The sequence below is a fragment of the Orussus abietinus genome, unplaced genomic scaffold, assembly GCF_000612105.2.
Source record: "Orussus abietinus isolate OABI.00-Male unplaced genomic scaffold, Oabi_2.0 scaffold30, whole genome shotgun sequence".
NCBI classification, from domain to species: Eukaryota; Metazoa; Arthropoda; class Insecta; order Hymenoptera; family Orussidae; genus Orussus; species Orussus abietinus.
This window is the reverse complement of record NW_019394276.1, coordinates 868450-893685: the sequence shown is the minus strand read 5'-3', so window position 1 is coordinate 893685 and position 25236 is coordinate 868450. Positions and strand designations below refer to the sequence as shown.

The following is a 25236-nucleotide window of genomic DNA, read 5'->3' as shown; positions in this document are numbered from 1 at the left end:
GACGCAGTTAGCCCCGAATGAGAGAGCCGGGGGACGGTAAATGCGTACTTGACGAGTAATCGGCACTTACGCGAACACCGCACGTGGCTATCCTTCGAGAATGTCTTCGGGTGGCTAAATAAAAAGAAAAATCGCCCCGAAGAAGACCACGCCAAGGGGAATATTATTTTAGAGCACTTAGGGTTCCTAAGTTTTTAATAAAAATGTATATACTCCCAATGGTAACCTACACACACAATTCGCGAGTTTCTCTTAAAGAAATATGAAACGAGCACGTACTCCGAAAGTACGTACTTCATACCTCTACAATAAAAATTCACTGGTGGTTACTATTGACCCCAGGGTAAATTTGTATAAAAAATCCATCACACTCTGGCGGAACAATAGTACCAAGAAAGTCATTCGTGCTAGCCATTGCACTTCCTCCATATTTCTATTAAAAATCCCCAAGTTGTTGCTGGGTCTGAAAAGAAATTTTTCATTAAAAGGCCCAATTAACGACACTACCGGCTGAAAATGTTTTGTTGTCCCCCTTCGGAAGAGAATCGAGGCAGTCAATTTCACTCGGGATTTCTGGCTTATTTTGACTTGTCCAGGACAGACTCCCTGCATCGGGCAGTCTTATCTTACGTGCAAGGACACCTTAATGAAACCCAGAAAACCCCAAGGACCCCCTTCGAGTTCGATCGACGTCTTCATCGAGCTCGCCTCTTCGGGCGATGCTCCACCAGGGACGAGCACGGGATGGTAACGATAAGTCTCAATTGTGTTTCAGGAGTGGGTGAAGGTACGAGAGTCTCATCGTAAAGCCGAGAAGGAGAAGAAAATATGGGAAAGGGCGATAAGAGAGGCATCGCGCAGCGCAGCGACGGTGAGTGCATCCTCGCCATGTTGCGGCACACCGACAAGTTTTCCACCAGATCTCATGAATTTTCCACGATAAGTCCATTATTAAGCGGCCACATTTACCGGAAAAAAGCCGGAAAGTATCCTTGACCCTCGAGAAATATCAACGACGCGGAACTCTGGGAGTCCTTTATTTTTTTTATGAATTTTTCGATTCATTTTCTGCAGCATTCAAGGAAGGAGCGCCACGCCAACAAGTTTTTTGTCCCCCCATCTCATGAATTTTCCACAATGAGTCCATTACTAAGCGGCCACATTTACCGGAAAAAGCCGGAAAATATCCTGGGCCCTCGAAAAGTATCAATGACGAGCGATATGGGGAGTCCTTTATTTTCTTTCCCGATCTTCTCCATTCATTTTCTGCTCCCTGGAGCCGCAAAACCAGACTAAGGAAATGAACGGAATCGTAACGCGAATGCAAGGAGCTCGAGTTTTCATTTCCGGGGAAAATCGGATTATTGTGTATCTCGCAATGCGCCATTATTCATCGGTAACGATGGATTGCGCGTCGATACGGTGGAAATACATTTCCGGGGAACCATTCCGGCTCTCGTATTTGCCTGGAAAGTAAGGCGTCCCGTTGTAGACATTGTATTGGCCGTACCTCCAGGACGTCTGTTTGTCCCCGTGTTACATCTCGGCTGTTTGCACGGAATCGTGTTTAACCACGAATTTCTGAATTGCCGTCGTCGCGATCGGGAACCCTGGAACGTCCCTCGGTATATCCTGGCACGCCCTTAGCAAACAACCGAGTCCTGAACCGAGGATCCAAATTCGCCCTGGTGTACTGCTTCGCAACCCTTTCCTTATGCCCCACGGGTCCATTTAAATTCAATCCGCGGAAGCATCCTCGTTGATCGAAATGCGGATTCAAATACAATAGCTTCCTCCTATTCCTTCTTAAACCGCTTCCTAATTGTTCATTACGTCCCTACTGAAAAGCTGTACTCGAAAAGTGTTCTTTCTAAGTACCATTTAATTAATGTGGCAAAGAAACAATGCAATTCAGTAGCGAAGCTCTCTCTCGGGAAATTGAAACGTAGCGTTTAAATTTTTGCGACAATGCCTCGGCAACTTATAGTGATATCTAGTGATTTCTGACATTACCCTGCGAGTTCTTTCAAGGGTAGAAAGGGAAGTTTCGGGAGTTACCGATTTTTAACGCGATATGACGATTGAGGAGGTGAGAGGGTGGGGGGATTATTTAGTCCTGCAACAATGGCTTGGACATCCTCGGCAGGACATCGTCATGGATCACCTGGCAATGCCCTGGATGATTGGAACCGCGTCGTTGCTCTGCGCAGTTGGAGTCATTTGATCGATGGCGAGTCTGCTGTAATCAATCAGAATGCTCCCCAGTGATTTTCTCGTCGGCTTCCTATGCATCATCCTTGATTTACGGTGAAAGGGTGAAGCGTTGTTCCTCTCCAAGTAGACGACTTCTCCCTGAAATTGTACCAGGAGTTAATTCCCGGGTTTACGTAATTCAGAAGTGTCCGCAAAGCAGCATTTCGGAGTCCTGTATTATTATCAATTCTCGCGTATCGAGGGGAAAAATCGTTGGAGGGATTTCCGAAAATTTGCGCGGTGATAGAAAAACCAGGCTACCGGCTTTCAGGGGCCTCGACGAGCGACAATGTTTTGCGTACAGTCGGACGGACAATTGTCTTTTAGGGGAACAATGGGGAGGCATTTGACAAAAGAAGAGGCTCTCGCGGTGCAGGCGCCTCCACGTTGCACTCGGTTGCACCTAAACCTTCTAGCTTCCACCTAAACTCTCGCAATCGGCGCCCCCGATGCATGCACAGTTTCCAGGGCGATGCAGCCTCCGTGGGCCTGGACCTTTACCTAGATACACGGGAAGGAAACAATAAAAAAAGGGGCAGAAAACGTCCCAAAAGCCGGGGACCACATCGATACCCCGATGCACCCCCAACACCGCACTCGAAAATCGTCCCCCCTTGTCACACATCTCTAAAGATTTCCTAATAAGCCGCCCGATCCAATTTCCATCCCACTTAGAACCTGTAATTCTAACAATGAGCCTTACACAGCTCCTCAGTTAACAAAAAGAAGGGTTCGAAGTCCCACTTTAGACAATTAAAAGTGGCGAGTAGTTCCATATCCTAATTCCAACTTAATTCCTACAAAGTTTTTCGTGCAATATCGAAGTCAGTATCGAACAATGAAACGGGAGCAAAATGATCTCGAGGACTCGTCGCCATATCTTTCTATGTCATGTCGCACCACGTCTCTTCCGTGCGTACGTGCGGTTTAATAATTTTTTAATTATTCTCAGTTATACCTAATTATCCCTCGTTATTCCGGAACAGCGTCCAGGTAGCATTGATTAAAAGGAGGGGCTCCCACCGGTGGTGCACCCATTTACACCCCCGCGTGTAGTACCGGGGTCCAGGTGTGCGTGCAAAGTGCACATTGCACGCACCCTGCGCAGCCTCCGCTTGGTCCAGCGCCCAGATGCAAGCTCGGGAGACAATAGCTGCGAGGCTGCCGGAGGCTAAAAGACGGCGAGATGCACCGTGTGCATCCAAGTCCTGGGCCCACTTGTGACAATGCGACATTGTTAACTCGGCTTTGCTCCTCGTGTTCTGTACACCGGCCATCCCTCGACTGTTCATCTCCGCCGCGGTCTTTATCATCACTTCGGAGAGTAAACTTCTCGACGAGGTGATTACGATATCGCCGGCAAACCAGGAAAAAAATCCTAGAATGTAATTACACTACCCTGACATCCTCGTCTTAGAAAGAACCCGAGTTAAAGCAGGAATTCTTGTTTCTTCTATTCCTTAATCTCTCTTTCCGCTTGGAAACACCCTTGGACACTTTTGATATGATTGCCTCGTTGATAGATTCCTTTAGAAAAAATATCCATTAAAAAAAATGAAACATTTCTTATGAAACATTTACCTGGATTTTTTGTAATTCCAGTATTTTCATATAGTTGATTAGTTTTTGTAATGGGGTGGACGCACTTGCCCGCGGTAGATTATTATTTTTTAATGCACCCGTGGAACATAATACGAAGCTAGGCGACATTTGTCCTGTCGGCAGACACGGCTCGAGTATTCCATGCATGTCGCCGGGAATAAAACCGACGTGTGTACACATGTGGTATTTCTGCGACGTCCGGAGTATCGGAATAGCTCGAGATGAGAAGCAAGAGATGCAAGAAGGGTTCCCTCCCCGGCGAGTTCGACGCCGAGGAAAAGTAGATACAGAAAACTATGAATTCGAGATCACGACTTCGTTGGGGGAGGGGAGAGGGGGGGGGGGAGTTGTTCAATACTTGCACCCTTTCCCAAAGTTGACCCAAGTTCCTCGGAAAAGTTCCTCCCAGACCACCCCGAGACTCAAGAATCGATATCCGATATCGACGGCGATGCGTGATCGGCCATTGATCGAAGTTAGTCAAGGGTCGAAAGATGCATCGATGTCGGATTCTTTTTTCTTGTTTCCTTATTTCACGGTTTTGGGGCCAAGATACGGAAAATAGCTAGGGCGAAGGTAAAACCGCGATTGCATTCGAGACTCGCCCGCCCTCGAAGTTTGCGACTCGAGACTCGAATTGATTTTTCAGAACTCTCGCGCATGCTTGGGCTCGACCGGAGAAAAAGGATTCCTCGGAATCGAAGCCGAGATGATTTACGCGGAGACGTGCCATCGCCGAGGATGGCTCGTTAAACCCTTTTGCGAGGGTACAAGGAAGCGTATATAAGAGTACAAGGGGGATGGGGATGGGCATGGAACCCCTGAGATCGACATATCCGTGTCCAGGAAGATGAACAAGGGGATGTAGAAGAAAATGTTTCATTGGTGTCTGATGAAAATCCCGGAAAAAGACACGGTAAAGTCTTATCAATTGTCCCGCCGAAGGATAGATAACGTCCCGGGAATTTTCCGACTTTCGCAATAATCAGGAAGATCGACAGAACGATGTCTAGGAAGAGGTTTGAAATGCGTCTGATAAAAATTCGGGAAAAAATACGGAACTCTTATCAGTGGTCCCGCCAATGGATCGATAACCCCGCGAGATCGTTCCCATCCCTTCCCCCCTGAGGGTCGTCTTCGTCCGAAATCGTCGACCCGAGAATTTTCCAACTTTCCCAATAATCGAGAGCGCTCGCTCAAAGTTCCTCGCCTCTTCCTTCTCTCCTCGGTCTCTCCTTTTCGTTTCTGTTTCCGCCCCTTCTCCGCCGGTTCTCTTCCAATCTATTCCTCTCTCGCGTCCTTGATTTCCTTCCACTTTCCTTTCTCCTCTTTCCCGGCTTTTCTTTTCCACGTTTCGATCGGCGTCTCGCGCCTCCGCCTCTTCTTCGTTTTTCGCTGCCCCGTTTAGCGGCTTCCTGCACTCCCCCAACTTCCTCGCTGCTCGTAACGAGGCCATTCAGCTCTAAGAGCTTACAAACGTTTTCCGCCCAATCACCGCTATTGTGTATTCCACCGACGAGTCGAAATGCCTTCCGTCGCCTCTTCGGCTTTTGGTCACTTCCGACCATCCGTGGTCAGGCGAAATAACTCCGAACGGAGTGCGAAGAGCCGCAAACGAGGAAGAGCCCGATTTGCATCCGAGATGTCCACTTTGAAAAAGAAATCCCCCTATCTAAAGCCTCTTCAATTTTGCATCTGACACGTCCACTATAAGATAACATACATCTATTTATTATCCCTCTAATTTTTCATCGAAATCCTCACTGTTAAAAAAAAATATATATATAACCTTGGAATTCCCTTACAAATTACAGGAAAAAATTGTTAGATCTAGACCAGGCTGATTAAACGTGGGAGAAAAATTTTCAGCAAAACTGCCAAGGCATCTCGCAACCTCCAGAAATTATTGTCTCACCTTTTCCTCGGTTTACCCTGCAGAGACTCCGCGATATATCGACGTCCGATCGAGAAAAGGATTTAAGAATACAGTCCCCTTCATTTTTATACATTTTCCGAGCCAACCCTGTAGTATTGAATCTTGGCGGAACCTGGCATCAAGCTTGGCAATTTAAACATGACAGAAAAATTGTTTTAAGACTCCCAAGGCATCTCGCATAAGCAGAGACTCTTGTCTTACCTCTTCCTTGTTCTACCCTGAAGAGACCCCGCGATATACCGAGCTACGTCAATTATATCACGGACACGCTTTGTCGTCCCCACGAGAGAGCCAGTCACGCAGAGATTACTTCGAGAAATATTGCATTTTATAAAACGACTTCCCCCCCGCGGCCAATCGAGCATCCGCCACGCAATATGAATCAGAAAATTAATTTCCTCCTCGACCGCGGCATCCTCGCAATTTGTCCAAGCGTCGCCATTATCCTCTTTCTTTCCGCAATTTTACAATTCCACGGTGAAACCATTCCCCGGTCCCTGAAAAAAGACCCGTCCTCAAGCTGCAATGAATATGTTTTGATAGAAAAAAGTATATACCCTACAATTCCCTCTTTGCTCTCGAAATCGCCGCGAGGTTTATTCCCTGATCGCTCAACTTCCACTTCATGTTGAATTCATTTCCGAGGAGTTGTCGGGGACGTTCCTGAAGAGCGATCCCTCTCTTCGACGCTGGGCGTCGGGACGTCCCGAACAGCTTCGGAAAGTTTTCCTTGGCTGGGTGGATGAGAGAAGCTGAAAGAAAAGGCGCAGAAATTGAGAAAGAAAACCAGGACGAGGATAATGCAACAATAACATGCACCGGGAAAAAGAGAAAAAAAAAAATAACCTAACTGTCCGAGAGAAATATTTTATTAATTCAAAGTATAATTATTTCACTCAAGCGAACGGGAATAAATTTACTCGAGTTTCATCGTGAATTTACCACACATTTCCTCGGTTCTATGAATTTCTTTCCCTCAGTCTGCGTGCCGTCTTAATGATAACTTCCCAGGTAATCGCATTCAGCCTTACCGAGGAGGCAAAATTCTAAATTGCGAATCTCGCCATTTCTCATTCGCTCGGGGGCTTCTCCAGATTTATTCGACAGCTGATCGCTCGACTTCCACATCTCTTGTCGAATTAATTCCGACTGAGTAGTCGGGGACGATTCTTGAAGAGCGATCCCTCTCTTCGGGCGTCTGGGCGTCGCTGGGAGGTTTGAAAAGTTTTCCTTGGCCGAGTCCATGAGAGGGGTTGAAAGGAAAGGAGCAGAAATAGGGAAACAAGTCCGGAGTGAGGGAAACGCAACGTTAACATACGTACCGTCTCAAAGGCGCCGTCAGGAAGCGGAGCCGACTAACACCGAGTGCGACAGACGTTTCTCCCGAGGGCCGTAACGATAGAGGGAGAGGCACCCCTCGCTTCCGTTTCTTTGGCTTGCTCTTTCCCGTTTATCCGGCTCTCTCTCTCCATATCTCGGTGTTTTCCCTGGAAACCCCGGAACATCCGGAACCGGAGTTTCCAGGGTAGAGGCGGAGCGTGAACGAGAATTCCAACGAGGGTGTTTACGCGGCTAGACGCGTTACGTGTATTTGTCTCGTTACGGAGGGGTGTACACATAAATATACATATCTACTATATTACAGTGTTCACGCCGCGGTGTTCGAGGTACGCCCCGGGTATTTAGGAGTACGTATGCTCGTGTATATATATATATATTACAAGTGAGAAAGCTGCCAACGACTACGCGACTACGCTCTTATTAGACGTGCCGAACATGAAGAGCACTCGCGACAGGGGTAGGTCAGATCCCGAGGTCCCAGAAGTCGCCTCTTCCTTGGACACCTGCGATTCTGGACCACCTTCGGGTACCTCCGCATCTCTTCCGGACCGACGTTGCGTTTTCCACGTTTTCCTTTCTTCCTCTTCCTCCTCCCCGGACAGTACTTCCTCCTCTTATCGACACCATTCCCAGGCAGAACTTCTCCGACCAGGAAGTTAGATCCTACGACAAGGCGTCTACGTCGCGTCGTAAGATTACGCGCGGTTACGCATCTACGCGTTAGTGCGTGGGTTATCAGGTTATCAGAGGGAACGAACGCGCCGATAAGGTCCAGCCTGCCCGTGTTAAGATTTCGGAGCGAGCCTCCTCTTATCGGTCCATTGGCGGCGATAAGGTATCGTTCGCCATCGGCCTGGGGTCCATCGATCGGCCGATCGATCGGCTCCTGATCGATCATCCTTGTTATCAGTGCCTCGGATCGTTGTTGCTCGCCGTCGCGTAGAATCCTCTGATCTCCGACTGAGCCGACTGGGCGAGCGAACGGCGACACGGATTCGGGTCCCAGTTGACACCTGGACATCCCAACGACTCGAAGCAGGCTGTCATGCGACTGTTGTATGGACAACATTGGACCACTGCCCAGACACAGGGGGCAGGACTCCTGACGGGGGGTCTCACGGTGGCGGGCGCTGGGAACCTAGCCGCCTGCGGACCCTCCCGCTCGGGGCTGAATCCCTGGAACGATATCAAAATTAGTGGCTCCCCTATCAACTGCCTAACTACGCGAAACACTTCCTTTCAGTCCCTTCCCTCATCTCGGATTCGATATAAAAATTAATCTCAAGGATTTGTCAAAAAGCTAAAGCGGTAATGCGACCTCAATTTTGGCGTCGTTTCCCCCTGTATTGCCTTAAACTTACCGAAAAACACTTTTGGTTTGTTTTTTTTTTTTTCGGCTGCTTGGAATTGTTACAAAAATTCACATTGGATATTTTTCAGGATTTTTTACCAACGAGGATATCAAAATCGGGGATTTCGTCCTGCGAGCGAAACAGTTGAACATTTTACGCTCCTTTTTTTAGGGTTCGGATTTGTTGGGAGAATTCGACGTGAGTATTTTTCAGGACTTCGGAGCGATAAGCGGGCGGAGAGCTCACCGGGAAACCGATCTCGTTGTCGCCGCCACTCCTGGACAGGATCGTCGGGACCGGGGATACGACGGAATCCCCCGAACGAACTATTATCCTCGCGCTCACAGGGAGCGAGTTGAGCCTCGTTTCTTCCCACTTCCTCCTCTGCTCGGACAGATTCGTCCTTTCCTCCTCCCTCTGCTTCTGCTCCTTCAACCTGTCCCAAATAAAGTGACATCAAGTTACGAGCGATCCTGCCAGTTGTTCCCGCTCGTCGAACCCTACCCCTGACCCTTTACCAAACCTGGCGCCCAGTTTCCTTCCTTTCCCAGGGTACAAGTTTTCTTAAGGACGTCTTATCCGAGAGGTCCTTAAGGAACCTCGTTATCAGGATCGGCGTCGTTTTGCTCACCTCCTTTCGTCGATGCGTTCCCGTTGACGTCTACGCTCCTGTTCTTCTCGACGACGCTGATCCCAAAGGTTGGCTGCCTCCAGGACTTGCTTCCTTCGTCCTTCGTCCTCGATTCTGCGTCGGTCCTCCCGACCTTGCACGGTCCAGGTCCTGCCGGCCTGCAGCCTCCTCCTCTGCTCCTCTATCTGCTCCTTCCTCCTCCTCTCGTCCTCTCTGCGCGCAGCTTCCTGTCGCTTCCGGTCCTCCTCGTATCTCCTGGACTCTTCTCTCCTTCGCTCGTCCTCTCTTCGCGCAGCTTCTCGTTTCATGTAGTCCTCTTCCTGTTTCCGTCGTTCCTCCTGCAGCTTGGTAGCCTCCTGCCTCCTGCGAGCCTCTTCTACCGATCCTGTCGGCGCAGGACCTGCACCTGGTGATGGTCCCCGAGATCTTCCTCCTATCTCCACCATCGGATTTCTCATCCTGTCGTACCTGAGAAATACAAAGGTCGACGTTCAAAGTCTTTATCAATCTTGGTATCTCGATTCTATCTGTACGTGAGTCGCCGCAGGATCAGCTTCAAGGATAACACCGAGTCCATGTTGGGGCTAGCCGCTCGTCGAGAGCTTGGACCCAATGTTGCTTTTGCCAAACGCGAGTACTAAACTACCGAGTTGACTTTGTTAATCGGATTAAGCGATCGGTAGAAACGAAGAATCCTGGACTGGAAATACTTGCAAACGTGGCTTAGGATCGACGCAAACATGTCGATACCGCGTACTGATGCGGCTATCGTCTTCTAAATTTTGTATTGGAATATTCATACATTCCCGTTTTTTAATATTAAAATTCTGAAATCTCAAATATTGTACCTTGAAGAAACTTCGAGTACGCGTATTGCCATGTTTCGAAGGGAGGCTTTTAATAGTCGGAACAGTGGTCGATTCCTGGTTTTCGGAAAAGGGCGATCAGCTATTACATCGAGATACGTCTAATCGTACCTTCTTGCGGCCTCGAAGATCCTCCTTCTTTCCTCCTCCTCTCGTCTATCCGGTTCCCTCCGAGGAGCCACCGTAACGGGCTGGTTTCGTCTTACATAGTCCTGCAGCTTCCTCTCCTCGGCCTGCCTTCTCTCCTCTTCCCATCTCTTCCTGTACTCCTCTTCTCTCCTCCTGTGCTCCTCTTCCCTTCTTCTCTCCTCTTCCGCCCTCGTGGCGTTCGCCCTCCATTCGGGGAGCTTCCTCTCGCCTGTCCTCCCCCTTCGGGCTTCCTCCAACCTCGGGTTTACCTATAGACACCGGATTCATGAAAAGCTGCTCCCATGAATCGTTTTATGGAAATTGAAAAAAGGAAGGGGAACTCCTCCCGTGAGTATTGGAAAGTTGACCAATTTCATGAATGACGAAAAAGATGACGTTACTCTAAGGCCAAGCTTCAAGTTAGACAATTAATAATCTAGGCAATAACTTTCTAGACAACCCGATATGTCAATTGACCCAGCTCGAACGATTTGCCAACTAGTAGATGGAATCTTATGCCTACGTGCTCGAATTTACCTCGATCGGTCGATTCCTTCGAAGGTATTCCCTAAGCTTTTCCTCCCTCTCCCTCCTCTCTGCCTCCTCCTCTTGCGTGTGTCTCGTGTCATCCGATCCTCTCTGAGATTCCTGACGGATCAAGTTAACCGGCTGATTATTCCTCCTTTGATCCTCCAGCCTCCTCCTCTCCTCTTCCTCCCGCCATCTCGTCAACCACTGCCGCCTCCTCTCGTTCTCCACCCTTTGATTCTCCTCCTGCTTCTTGCGCCCCTCCTCTTCACTCCTCCTCCTTTCCTCCGCCCTGAGCCTCTCCTCGTGGATCCTTCGCTTGTTCTCCCTGTCCTGGTCATCCGGCCTCCTGGCCTCCTCCAGCCTCCTCTGGTGTTCCCGTCTCCTCCACTCCATCTCCTGTTCGGATCTCGACGGGCCACCCTCGGTGGTTCCTCCTCTTCCTCGTCCCCTCCTTATCTCCTCCTCCCGTCTCCTCTCTTCCTCCTCCCTCTGCCTCCGCCGTTCCTCGGATTGCAGCTCGTCGCTGGACACCAGACCCTCGTTCTCCCCAAATCCCCAGATATCGCGCTTCTCTCTCTCCCCCTCGTTCGTCCTCTTCAAGGACTCGTCCTCCTCCTCCTCCTCCCACCCCCAGCCGAAGAGCCTGCGTCCGAAATTCGAGCTCGACTTCAGAAAATGGTCCATCCACCATTTATCCGCCAGTTCCTCGGCCTCGTCACTCGAGTCCTCGTCTTCCACGCCCTGAGGAAACTCGTTCGATGTCGAAGAGTCCGTTTCGGTCGTGGCGTCGACCTCGATCTCTACCTTGTCGGTCTCTGGAGATCGTCGCGACCTCGGGGAAGAGTCTCCTAGGTCTCCTCGAACCGGAAGCTTCTGGGTCTTCAGGATGTTCTCCAGGTCCACTGGCAACTTCAGGGGCGCTTCTATGTCTCCTCGGTTCTTCAGATGGGCCGGCTTCGGCGTCGTGGTCGCCATTTTTCGCAGCTTCAGCAGCTCGTCCTTCTCCTCGTCGCTCTCTCCCTCTTCGTAGTCCAGGTCGATCGTCAGAGGGGTCACGTGCAAGGAGGGGTCGAAGTCGTCGAGATCACTTTTGGGGTCCAGCGATCTCTTCGACCTGTGCGACGCTTCCAACCCTTCGCAACCAACCTGCAATTCTGGCACCCCTCCCACCCCGAAGACCTCCTTCTTAAGCTTCTCGGAGGGTTGGTCCTCGTCCAAGGACTCTCGAGGGACCTTCGGGTCGGACACCTTCGACTCGATGGCTTTCGGCTTCCAGGATATCCTGTTGGCCATGGATGCCTTCTTCGGGACCTTGCTCTTCATCCGGGGGAGGTTCTTTATTCCACCTGCTGACCCTAGCAAGGATTTTTCCCTGTGCAGATCCAGCTTGTAGACTTCCACGGATCCTGGACCTTGGTCCTGGAAATTGTCGTCCGCCACGAAGGACTCGTCCTCCGAGGCGGTCGCCTCCCCATTTTCCACGCTCTTCAGGGTCCTCGAACCCTCGTCCACCCTCTCCTCGGACACCGTCCAGTCGCCTGGAGACTCTGGAAAAGTTTTATCATTTGAACAGCCTCTTACGATTCATTGATCCTTCGCAAGAATATACAGAAATCATCCCTCCTCCCTTATAAGTTCGATCAGCTGACTCGAGTCTGGGGACCCTGTCGAAACTGTTCACAAAATTCGGAAACAATTCTAGTGACTTGAAAAATGTCATATTCCAAAATTAAACCAATATACGTTTACCGTGAGATCCTAAATTAATTTAATTCCGTATAATCGTAAGATGATTATGGATTATCTAAATAAAGCGGTAGAAAATTGTAATCGCTTTTTTTGGGGTTGGATGCGATGGATTACCATCCTCGGCTGTCTTGGGGACCTCGATGGGCCTTTCCGACCTGTCGCCGAGGAACTTTTGGCCCTTCTGCCAATTTTCGAGTGCCTCCTGATCCTGATGCACGGGATGCTGCGGGGGCAGCGGGGAGTATTGATCGTCGAAAGGGTTGCTCGGGAGGGTGGTTGCTCCCACCACGGCCGTTAGCCAGACCGTGGCCATAACCAGCTTAACCCCCGGCTGCATCCTCCTGCAATCAAACGGATGTGCGCCATTATTTTTTGATCGGCTCGAATGAGTTTCCAACACCTCCACCTCCCGCCCCAGTCGTGGTCGCGACGTGTCCGGTTATCAGGATCACCCTTGTGCAGGTGATAGCCCCCTCCTCGGGGTGTCGAAAACTTCACGTCCCAGATACTCAGCCCGCTTACGGCGAATTCAGACTAGGTAGAGTCTCGCGCCAAATGCGTACATTTATAACGAGGCCCCGTGTCCAGTTATTAAGTTCACTCAAAGGGGAATTCACTGCAGAGAAAATCATGGAACAATCCAGGGCATACGTGCTAACCCAACCGGGTGTATGATCGAATTACACATGGCAACAGCAAAGAACATCATTTCCACGGGTTTCGGCTCCTCAGCTTGCAGTCGTCGACCTAAATCGGGAATTCTCTGGGAACCCGATCGAAATCGTTTGCCGGGGATTCGCGCACGAGCGAGATCGGCGCTTTGATCTCGCCGCTCGCGTTCGACCGCGAGAAGAACGTTATCGAGCCCGGGTGAGCCCAGAAGGGAATCGTTAACGATGTCGAGATCTATGTCGAGCTTTTTGCCCGAGAAGGGACCGAAAATAACCGTCCCAAGATAGGAGCTATAAATTTCTTCTTCGGGGTATTCTTAGCGCCCGCCAAACGCGCATACAACAATCGGCAGGTTTTGGCACGGAGTCATTGTAGCTCATCTCGCGAGGACATGACCGAAGGTCTACAGAGATCATTTCTATATTAATCCGAAGACACAATAAGAAGAAAAAAGGGATTACCACTTATAACAATAACAGCTATTATACAAATATTTTTTTATTATGGAATTAATAAACAATTGCATTCTCTTCGGGTCGTCATGTTTCGTCGTAATAGGTCCTGACAAATTGTTCGAAACCTTCATTTCTATATGCGCCCGGTTAAAAAGTAAAATATTAGAGGAAACAATTTATGACAGTGCTTAACCGCGTATGAGGCGATTAGTTGATGTTAATGAATTAATAAAAATCATCTCTTGGCTCGAGTCATCCTGTCTCGATGTGCGTATTAGTCGGCGATAAGGGGAAGCAATTTCGTTCGGTAATCGAGCAAGGAAATTCCCGGCATCCAGAGATGGAAATCGATCTCAGGACTTCGACGCAATCGTTTACACGGTTATTCCCACTTGGATAATTCCACATGCAAAGCGTTTAATCCCTCAACTTGCCCCCCTCCTTCGGGCCAAGGCACGTGAGCATTACCGTGCCAAGACGATCTATAGATCACGACTCGTATGAATTCGAGGATCCCCTGGGACCATTATAGACACGCCGTAATGAATGAAAATTAACGACGGAGCACGAAGATCGTTTGGGAAAAAATCGAGAGCGTAATCGATGAGCAATAACGAAGAGCGATAAGACAATAGGTACAGACAGCGACATGTCGCGAGTGATAACGGCAAAATTATGTATTACTCTGCGTTTACTTGATACGCTTATCACTGGTTGAGTCTACCGTGACTTTTTGTACATATCGCTTACGATTACGAGGCATTGAATCACATCTCGGATTGATAAACACCATCGTACGTGATCGTAATTACTCGGCGGGTGTATGTCAGAGAGTGAGAAGAATTGTTATCGTTACCATTCGTTATCACTTAGGGACTTTTTCAGATCTTTCTGTGTCCGTTCACGGACCTTCTCGATTACACTGAGCTTGGATTGATCGGATTCGATTTTGAGATATTCGAGTATTGGAGTTTCGAGGGGTTTTTCGTGATAAGCCGGTTCGGCCCACGTGGGCGTTATCAACGGTTATCAAGGAGATTTCTACCCTGGCAGGACCGTTGATCAGGAATTCTGTCAATGCGTCTTGTCACCCATCGATCATTGACACTCGAGCCGCACTGATCGAGAGTGATCTTGACACACTGTTCGAGTTAATCGCCGAATGCAGCGACTGATAACGCGTTGCAATCAGATCGCTCCACCCTCCCCGTGTATTCTACCGGTTCCCACCGACGGAAACTTCTCGGATTAAAATAAAACCCAATCAAACCAATAGGGACGATCTCGATGCGCATCGATCGGAAACGATTCCAACACCCTGTCCAAGTTGCGTACTCATGCTGAACGCATCGATAACGTGTCATGATAAGACGTCCAAGTGGCTCATATACCCGACCAGTTCCCATGATTACTCCCAAGTTAAAAAGAAAAATCGATAAACTAATGATCGATCTTTAAACCTGATTATTAGGAGCGACTCGATCACGAGAGCGATTCCGCCGTTCGATTCGAATTACACGCGACGACCGATAACGCTCTGTAATCAATTCCCAACGCCCTGGATACCCAACTCCTGGATGTCCCGGGTGTCCTGGGTGTCCTGGATGTCCCACCGATTCCCATTGACGGAACCTTATCAGATAAAAATGAAATTCGATCCGGCCGATATAGGCGACATTAGAGTCCGCGTCAGAGACGTTCACTGTTCGCTTCTCACCGTGTTACGCCGATCCGGTCCACGTGTGTGTTATCAGTACGACTGAGGATCTCCTGTCAGTATAACTGTCAATGCGACCTGTCATCCGTCGATAGCACGGCCGTGTGACCGATCGGGAGCGAACTTGACACACTGTCCGACTCACGCGGCCGAGAGCACTCGCACGAAATGCCGCGGCTGCATCGAGGCGATGCAGTCGAGATGCACTCGCAGCATCCGTCTGACCCCTGTCCGCCAACCGTCTCTCTCGATCGCTTTCATCTCCCTCTCTCCCCCACTTCTTGGCGAGTCCCGCACTCTTTGACCGCGAATTTACCAGCCGACCAAGGTTAAACGTCGACGGCCGAGGTCGGCTCTCGGATGGTGACCGAGCCCCCCTCCAAAAATTTCCCATTTCCCTTCCCAAACGTTGGAACCATGACCTACTCCACCGTGACACCCAATCGAGGCCATAAAGATCACTACAGATACTAGATATACAATAATAATAATAAAAATACGGGGTCGTATTCGGAACAGCTGACGGAGTCTTCCGAATTTTCCGATTTCCACTTCCATCCCCATAAGAGATAGATTAAAAATTGCATAAAAAAGAAAAACAAATTGGAAAAAATCCTCTTCTCTCCACCTGTCACTTTTCTACACCCCTAGGTGTCGGCCCCTTTGAAATCCCCCTTCGAGTTTCCCTCAGGCTCGATTAATTGACACGGCGATTACGAAACGCCGTGCTCAAGGAGGGAAGTAGCCCGACTCGCGAAACCCGCGGATAATTAATCGTTAATTGCCGTCAATTCCGCCTTCCACCCCCCTCTCAAAGGCGAGGGGAAAAGGGGGGGAAATGCCCCCGGTTTTCCTCCCGTGACGTCGCCTCCGTCCGGCCTAGGTCGGGAGATTAAACTGCGCGGGGACATTTTAATTAAGCCGCGGCCACGAGGTACGTTTTTCCGATGATGCACCGCCCGCCGAGCGTAATAAAAGGGGGAGGCGAGGGGGAATAGAAAAATAGGGAAAAGGGCAAAAAAGGACATCCAACGATTCGCGCCCTGTGCCCTCTTCCGGGGGCTCTTTAACCCCCGCGATTTGGACCCTTCCTCTGACTTATTTTCACGCAATTTTCCCCCTCGTTACCCCCGCTTCCCTCACCCGTGATAACGCCTCGATTGCCTCTGGGGGGAGACTAGGGAATCGACCGATCCCTCGGGTCCCTAGATACGGGGCTTCCTCTGGGTTCACTGATAACCGACATCCATATGTAGGCGTAGTTTTGAACCTCTGAATTTCTTGATTTTCAGCATAGTGATATGATATGGAATTCAGGAAAATTGTCATGTCTTTCGTGTTAAAATTTAAGATTTTTGCGGATTTCCTACTTATACATTCTCGAGCCAGCTTTAAAGTGCACGGTTCAGAAAGGGATTTCTCATTTACGAAGAAGCGATGATAACTCAGTTTTTCCGAGACCGTCAGATAAGACGTAAAGGATATCGAATTGTTTTGTTTTCGGTTCGTGGTTGTTTTTCTTTCTCTGTGGGTTTTAATAACTAACGCCAAAAATTAACGCCAAGGCAAATGTAAGTAGTAACTAATTATAAAAAAAAAAAAAAGGATTTCGCAATCCGAATCGGGCCAATCTCGTAACGTGTGAAGTTACATGCAATAACTTGCCATTAGATGTTTCACATCAAAGATATATAACGAACGATCCAGTTGTGAAATGCATTTCCTTTGAAGAGCGAAATTGGACGGCCGGAGCTTCTCTTCAATTAGAAACAAGTCATGAGCGAGAAGTGGATTGACTCCTATACGTAATACCAAGTCAATTGTTTTCTTTTCTTTTTATTATCTACAACGGATCTAGATTTCTTGTCACGAATCTATTGTCGCCACAGAAGTCAAGACTGACAAGTGGAGTTAACGTTGAGAAATTAAATGCACGCATGGTATACAAGGATGGCCTCGTGGTGGCTGATAGCGCAAAAGGCCTCTTATCAATCGCGCTTATTTCCGGGTGATTATCTCTATCATTATCAGTTGTGATCTCTCCGTAAATGAATGTACGAGGCCGAAGGGAAAATGAAATCCGTCGCTCCAGTAGGCTCCAACAATGGTATTTCAAATTTTTTAGCCTCATTTTGATTACGACCGAGCCACGGCTTATCGATAACGCAATCGGCACCTGCACAAAGGTGTTTGCGTGGACGCGTTTCCATTTGTTTATTCAACTCGAAACGCAGCTGGATAAAGAAGGCGCCTTCTCGCGGGGTCCCGATTTTACATTTTTTTCATTATATTCTTTTCTTATCAATCCAGGAAACGGGACGAAGTGATCTAATTAACGGTTCATCTCGTTCCATTAAAAACCGGAGAAGTGATAACGCAGCATGAACTCCTTCCCTTGACTTCATTTGCATCCCAGCGAAGGGGATGAAAGCAGAATCCGATTATCCGCGGGAAATGTCATTTCCGGTAAACGACATTATTTTATCATTATTTTTAAGTGGAACTTCTTATATCAGGGCAGGGTGAAGCTTACGTATTAATACAGAAATCCCTTTCGACGTGCGGAATACTTTCCTCTGTTTTTTTTTCCTCAGAGTTGAAAACAAGCAATATCGCATTCATGTAGGAATAAGTAAGAAAAATTATGAGTGATTGATAATAATTCTCATTAACTTAGAATCTCCATTTCCAATGCGCATGCTCCGACTTATTTTATTTCTACAGTCTATACTTAATTTATTCTGTTCCTTGATTTTTTTTTTTTTTTTCGTTCCATGAGAATCCACGTTGAACCTATGCAGCACATATCCTGCCCCTTTCCTTGATTTCTGTAAATCGGATTCGACGGTGATACGGGGCGCCTGATAAGGGCCATTAAATCGCGTCCGGTGTATCGCGTAAAAGTTCGCCGGCAAGCACTCGGAGCTTCCTTTTGCCTTTGTCTTTTCCTTTGCCTCTCCGATCGCTTTCGCCCTTCCAAGTCCATCTATCTCGCCCCCGCCTCCGTTTTTTCCGCCTCTCTTCCGCGCTCATCTCGAGTGCCCTCGGGCGCGGGTAGCTATCGCGGTAGCTATCGCGGCGGGAGAATCAACTCTCCTTCGGGATAGGGAGAGAAAATTAGTCCATCCCTGTTCCAATTGCAAACGAGCTCGACCGCGAAGGCCACCCCTTTACGGGGCCGTCTCTCGTTTCCTTGATTTTCCTTCTTCCTTCCTTTTTCCTCTTCTCTCCTCTAGACGTCCCCGTTCCAGAATCAGCTAGAAAGTCCGAGCGAAGGAATTGCAACTACAGAAGATATCTATGAAAATGTAGAAAAAAAAAATAAAGAAAAAAAAGAATAGAAATGAAGAAGAAGGTGAAAAAAATTCCGGCACATCTGAAAGACGCGGAATTGCATCCCAGAATTCCCTCGGGATTTATTCCCCCCGCGTTTTGACACGCTTATGCATTTACACTCGTTCTGCATAATGCATCTTGCATTTTGCCACACCGAGGGCGACACACCCCTCGCCGGCACGCAGGGACTATTGATAAGGGCAGCCTATGCGCGCTCACGTGTGATTTGAGATTTTCTATCGAATGATATCGATATCTTGAGGGGTGGGAAGGAAGTTTGAGCCTGGGAAATGACGCGGAAAGAGTCCAGGTCCATTCGTGGGGGTGGTTCCCCTTGCCCTCCCCCGGTGGAGGTGGAGTTATGGGTCCTCTTCTTCGAAGTCGAGCTTTTCCCCTTCGAGTATACTCTATTTCGTGGCCGATCTGTTTTCTCGGATTTTCCTCGGCGACCGACGTCGTAGTTTAACTTCTTTCAAAAGATATTTTCGAAGCAACCCCTACTTTAAGGAGTTTCAAAGATATCAGGCATAGCGACGTTACCGATCAAGGCTTATCAATGACAGGGAGGTACCGTCTCATTTTTTAGATGATAAGTGTAAAGGTTTAAAGTTTCTTAGCTGGGCATAATGGTTGCTTTGTTGCTTATCAAGGCTTATTAAAAGGGACGTTTGGTCTGATCGTTTGGATAAGACGTATGAGTACATTTTACTCGCGGTTAATGTGGCGTCGCGAAGAGGGTGCGAGTTGCTCCTTTTCTCCATCCTTTCGCCCATTTCTTTCTCTCCATTAGGACTCCTTCTGGCGAGTGGCTGCCAGTTAGGATGGCAATCCGAAAGCTCTCTAGACCGACTTTGGAAGCTTTACGAACGCCTGTTGCATCGGGCGGCGCCAGGGGTGGCGAAATATCGGCGCCCTCGGACGTCCACCCGGGCGGCATTAAATATTCTTAAGGGAAGAGGCGACAAGTCCGGGATTTAACATGGCGATAAACAGCGGGGGCTTTTCACCCCGGGGTGACACCCACCTGGGCACACCTTTGCTCCGGAGGCCTTTTGAAGACCGTGAATAAAATACGAAACGGAGGCAAACAGGGCCAACGGCCTCCATTACTCCGTAATTAGCCTGAAAATGACACAGAATCCGCAACGGTACCTGTCAAACAACTCCAGACTGGAAATGACGTCATAAATAATTAATATGATTTTTTAAGCCTGTATTCCTCTCGGCGAGCATTCGTGCCGAAGGGTGGAAGAAACCATGGTTTATATCATCCTTTATATCTAATGATGGATGAAGATCGAAACCCTCTATAAAAAGTGCAGAATGGAGGAGAGACGAGTGATAAAAATAAATACGGTAAGTCAATACCTCGCGGATGGAGCAAGTTTATAATACTCTCCGTAAAATCTAATGCCGATCGAAAGTCCAAAGCTTCGATGAAAATAAATACGGAGAGTGGAGGAAAATGGGTATGGAGGAAATAATAAATATATCGCTCGCGATTGGAGTTCAGGGGATGATAGAGAGTGCCTCGCACCGCCAATATCGGCGACGCACCCCTCGGATAAATTTATATATACACCCGAGCTTTTATACACGCATTATGCGTGCTCCGATATCCACGATACACGGGGAAGCTCTGACGATCCTCGCTATCGAAGCTTCCGGGGATGCAACCGGACTTTTCGCCCACTTCGTGGAGGAGTCCCCTTACGGGGTCGTTATCGCGCTTTATCGCGGATCCTTCGCGGGGGTGCTCGAGTTTGCGGAAAACTAACGGGTAAAGGGTTTCCAAGGACCCCCTCGTTAGGGGAGCAAGTTTGGGGAGGCTGGGAGAAATCAAGCCCGAAGTGGACCCTTCAAGTCGCAAGCTTTTGCGGTCACTTATCAGGGGACTTCCGGAAGTTATGTCACGCACTTGGGGGTAACGAGTTGACCCTGGCCATTGATTCTATTTTCGACACTTTCTTTCGGAGCTGCCAAGCGTTAAATCTAAACAATTGTTATGTCACTTGAAGGTAACGAGTCGACCCTGGGCCCTGATTAACATTTTATCCATTTTTTTAGACCTCCCACGTGTCGATCTGCAATCTTGTCTTGAGCTTGCGGATAATTTTTCTTTCTTTTCTATTTAGCGAATCTTCCTTCGAGAGATATCGCATGCTGGAATAAAAATCCAGGGTGGATCAACAATGTCGAAAAACCCGCCGGGAATTAATACATGGCTCCTGTCTCGTTAAAAAAAAAAATGAGAGAGAGAATACTGGTTTGAACCTTTGTAAATTTGTACGGGGTGCTTGTGGAACAACTAGATAGCACGTGACGACGGTAGTCGATAAGAGGGAAATAGTCCTGCGGTGTACAAGGATTATCTGGAATCCCGAGGAATTATTGTCTCACTTCAAAAATCGAAATTTCTGGGGGGACCCCTCGCGTTTCGAGTGTGTCGAATTTACCCTCGGGTCACTGATAACGCGCCAACTCGACAGTGGCCATAACTCCCACTCAACCTGGCGCAAATTATTCCAACCCCAGTGATATATACACCTGGTCCATTGCCTCGCATTATCATCGGGGAGTACACGTGTTATCGTTAATGCCAGCTTCCGCCCCCGAGACCACCCCCGGTCGCGAAATAAACGTCATAAATCCGCGAATATGGAATACTTCTAGGCGCCGTATAATCAGAATTTTTATCAATGGCCGCAACATCAAACCAGACATTCTCGGAAAAAAGAGAGACATATCACCGAACTTTTCACGAAAACGCCCGGACGAACCGATAAAAAATAAAGAGTGAATAATAAAATGGCGCAACTGGCTCGGCGTTCCGGAAAATCAAGGAATCGCGCCCGGTCGACATTCGATTTGAAATTGAAATTAACATTCGGCGTTTTATGTCCGGAAAAATCCCACGGAGAGCTTGAGGTAGGTCGCGGTCGATACGAGTTGCATTTTTAACAACGAGAGAGTGATATGCCATTTTTCAGTAATACTTTAGAGCGTTAATTATCGATTAAAAAGTTGAATAGACGAAAGGAGCGAATCCGGGGATAGACATAAAGGGGAACGAAGTGGAGATTGTCGAACTGAAGAGGAATCAATTGGGATTGGAAGAGGAAGGGGGAGGCAGGGGGCTTAAAGGAGTATTTCGGAGATCCGATCGACGAGGCTCAGGAAATTAACCATCCTCCAGTAATTAGTTGCCACGCGGAAAATTGTCAAACTTGCGGAGGCACGAAAGAAGGGACGACCGCGGGGGAAATAATCGGTAATAATTAATACCCCGATATTGCGTCCGGTAATTACGGCGAGGACGATTATAAATCAATGCGCCGATAAAGGAACCACCCGGAATTGCCGCACTTATTGCGTGGTGATTTTTTGGTCGATCGAATCCTTGAATAAAAAAAGGAAAAGAAATAGAAGGAAGCTTTAAATAGGACGTTTATTGACGAACTTCCTTTCTTCAATTATTTCAAACACTTTTTTCTCTATTTTTTTTTCACCAACCCGTGGGAATTAAGCCGAGATTAAACGATTACGATTCAACCTCTCCGATTAGATGCAGTGCACTCGAAAAGTGGCTCCATTGCGTACGAGCCATTGCTCTAATAAGCATTAAACCGCGCTATGATTCGAGAACATGAACGGTGCAGCAAACCGAGTTAATCTCCTTTTACAGATTTATGGTAAAGCTTACATTTGACGCCCCTGGAATTACGAAAGGACCGGGATTCACGTGTACAGGGGGTCGGTGGAGGGGCCCAGAACCCGGAGGGGCATTATCGCCGCGATACTACGTCCTCGGCAAATTACGAGGACGATTATAAATTAATGCATTAATATCAGGGCCGCGCCAGGCGGAATGTTGCAGCCCCGGTTATCGGGTTAGTCGCGAGTGAGCAAGCAAAATAATTAGAACCACCCGGTACGAAGGGGTGCCCCGGATAAGCCCCTTCGCGAATGCGCCCCTGGCGTTAATCACCCCAATGGACGCCCCGAAAAGACCCGGAAAACATTCCCGACACCTAAGTGTAATATTTTCCATAATTTCCTGTTTCGTCGTTTGGCCTCTCCGCCAATTTTCCACGTAAAAATAATCCCCCCCCCCTGTACTTGACCATGCATATAAAAATACTTACAGAAATATATATATATTTTTTTTTTTCTCCGGTAGAAATACTGTTAAGACTGCTTGAATATAAAATATGAATTTGATAATTTAATAATCAGCACACGATGTTTGCAAAAGTACAGGCGAGTTTCGAATCTTTATATCTGAGCGGAGATGTTTTTGTCAACTAGCTTGCAAAATTAATAAATATCTGCGATCGAGTGCCTCTGCGAGGGTATTATACATTTTGTATGCCGGGTCCTGAATGAAACTTAGCATCCACGTTTCATGAATTTATTACACAAGTTTTTGTCTTTTTAATTACAAGTGATTTAGGACTCTGATGGTGAGCGTGGGAAATAAGTCGATTTTGTTATCGTATGCAGCGAGAATTGATCGGTCGAAATTGTGTCGCGCCGAATGCGGAGGTTCAAGGTGGAGGGATGGAACTCGAGGCAGGGTGTGTTGAAAATGAGTTTTACGCCGGGAACTTTATTCTGCCGGAACTTTCCGGCACTTCGCTTGATGTAATAGGAGGGGAGCTGCGAACTTTGCACCTCGGCGAGCTCGAAAAAACCGAAACTTCGCGTATGTACTCGGTAGGGACCTTTTTGAAAAAGTTTGAGGTTAACTTTATACATATATATATATGTGTATATATATGTATATACATGTATACGTATGTACCTTCGGAGTCGCAAGCGTGCTTTTCCCCAGGGGTTCGGTTTCCTTCGAAACTATCGTTATTTAATTAATCGCACCGTATTCCCGACTTGTTAACTCAAACACGGAAACTCGGGTTAAGTCGGGGTATGTCGGTGTAATTACTGTTGCCTGGTACCGCAACAAGTAGAAATTATTGGGATTACCGGGATAAAATGATCCAACTCTTCTCGATGCCGGGGCCGGGACTCCACCCTGTTTCATTTTTTTTTTTTTTTTTCTTGAGGGTTGCATTGTCTGAAAAAGGTTCCACGCGAACTCGGGGGTGTTTAGAGGGAGGAAATGTTACTAACCTCGGGGAGGATTTTCCTCCCAGGGGAACTATTTTTAGCCGAGACTACGTCCGTCCTCCCTCAAGAGTAATCTCAAAGGTGGGACAAGAGAAGGATCCACTATAGCCATTCAGCCGTGCATCGCTCTCTCAGGTGACGTATCGATAACGGGGGTGGCGTTCACACCGAGCAAGAGGGTGGAAACCGGAGTAAAAAGGAAAGCTGCATTATACCCCGTGCTCGTCATCTCCAGATCAACCAGACTGAAAACCCTACCCTCCTTGGAGCCTCTAATCACAAGCCTTAAATATATTTTCTGATAACATAAAGAAATCTAACTTCGATACAATCGAGGCCTCCACGTTGAAAGCTTGAAAAAAAAATGATAATGAAAAATAACCTAAGAGGCCTTAATTCCTACTTAGTAGAATAAGAAGGAATTTAGAACACAGAGTGAAGGGATGGAAAAAAGGAAGGTTCAAAGAGGGGTTAAAACCTCTACGGGAACACCCTTTTCCTAATTTCGAAATGGTCTCTATCAGAAGGCAAACTTCCTGACAAAGGGCGCTTATCAGGGGTTGGTATCAACCCAGACGAAGCTCCTGAAGAAGCAACCTTGGAAAGGAACAAGGCGATCTCCTGTAGCCATCCGACCCCCTCCTCCTGGACGGGGGTGTTCCTGCGCAGAAGGAGGGTCAGGACGAGTTAGAAAAGGAGGAGGAATAGGAAAGAGGAAAAATCCGATCCGAGGTTACAAACACTTGCCGGTTCCTTCCCATATCCAAGGGGCCACCTCGAAGTGAGCCCTGCCGAGCGAAGCGATTTTCCGTCTTTATGGGAGGGACAGGGTGCGGCAGAGGAGCCTGCACCCCGGGCTCTCGTAACGGGGGCTGGCATTAATTTCGAGGACCTGGAACCTCGAGGCCCCTTTTACCTCCCCTGCCCTCCTATCCCTAGGGAGAGGCTCGGAATTCGGCGGGAATTCGCGTCCCCGTCGTTGCACTCCTATTTACGGGCTCGCCAACGTGGGCCCATAGCCTCGCCCCGACGCACGTGGAATGCAGAAGGGGTTGCAACCCTTCAAGAACCACCACCTGGGACCCCGTCTTAAACTACGGGATGATTCATCGAAAAGGATCCAAGAAACAAAAGAGAAATAGAGAAAGAAAAAATCCCTAATAAATTCAACGGTTCAGAAAAGACACACCGAATCCCTCAACCCTCTCCGTATCTCCATTCGAAACGACACCCCCCCATATTGTTAAAGAAAGAAATGCAGTAAATCGACGCCCTGTTAAATAAAACACGGTATAAAATAATGAAGGATTTGTAAATAAAGCCGATATTTCTATTTCCTTCTGTTTGGGAGGGGGTGGTAAGAGCGGTGGATTAACCCTTTCGTTACGAGCGCCGACTTTAGTCGGTAAGAAATTCTGCCACATTTGCAATCTTTCGATTGCATCGACTCGTATCGAATGAATCATCCTGAAAGTACATTTTGAACGTACGTTACGTAGTTTGGCCATCGAGACGAGACGAAGAGACCAGCTATAG

The 25236-nt window shown here is 48.1% G+C and overlaps 2 protein-coding genes across 4 annotated transcripts in view; one reads left to right on the top strand and one right to left on the bottom strand.

Annotated features, from left to right (window-relative positions):
* Positions 1-828: 828 nt before the first annotated feature.
* LOC105701601 overlaps positions 829-25236 on the top strand; it is a 79995-nt gene continuing 55587 nt past the window's right edge. Inside the window, exon 1 of the mRNA XM_012428464.1 lies at positions 829-871. Coding sequence (XP_012283887.1) covers positions 829-871 — 43 coding nt within the window. The remainder of the gene's footprint in view (positions 872-25236) is intronic.
* LOC105701735 (trichohyalin) overlaps positions 7348-25236 on the bottom strand; it is a 43076-nt gene continuing 25187 nt past the window's right edge. For 2 of the 3 annotated variants that reach the window (XM_012428747.1, XM_012428748.2), the window contains exons 3-8: positions 12505-12731; positions 10648-12188; positions 10093-10379; positions 9116-9583; positions 8731-8920; positions 7348-8308 (exon numbers count right to left, since the gene is read on the bottom strand). In XM_012428747.1, coding sequence (XP_012284170.1) covers positions 8039-8308; positions 8731-8920; positions 9116-9583; positions 10093-10379; positions 10648-12188; positions 12505-12727 — 2979 coding nt within the window. In that variant the 5' untranslated portion in view covers positions 12728-12731 and the 3' untranslated portion in view covers positions 7348-8038. Of the gene's footprint in view, positions 8309-8730; positions 8921-9115; positions 9584-10092; positions 10380-10647; positions 12189-12504; positions 12732-15234; positions 15423-25236 lie in introns of those variants that run through there. The other variant, XM_012428749.2, reaches the window with a different exon arrangement.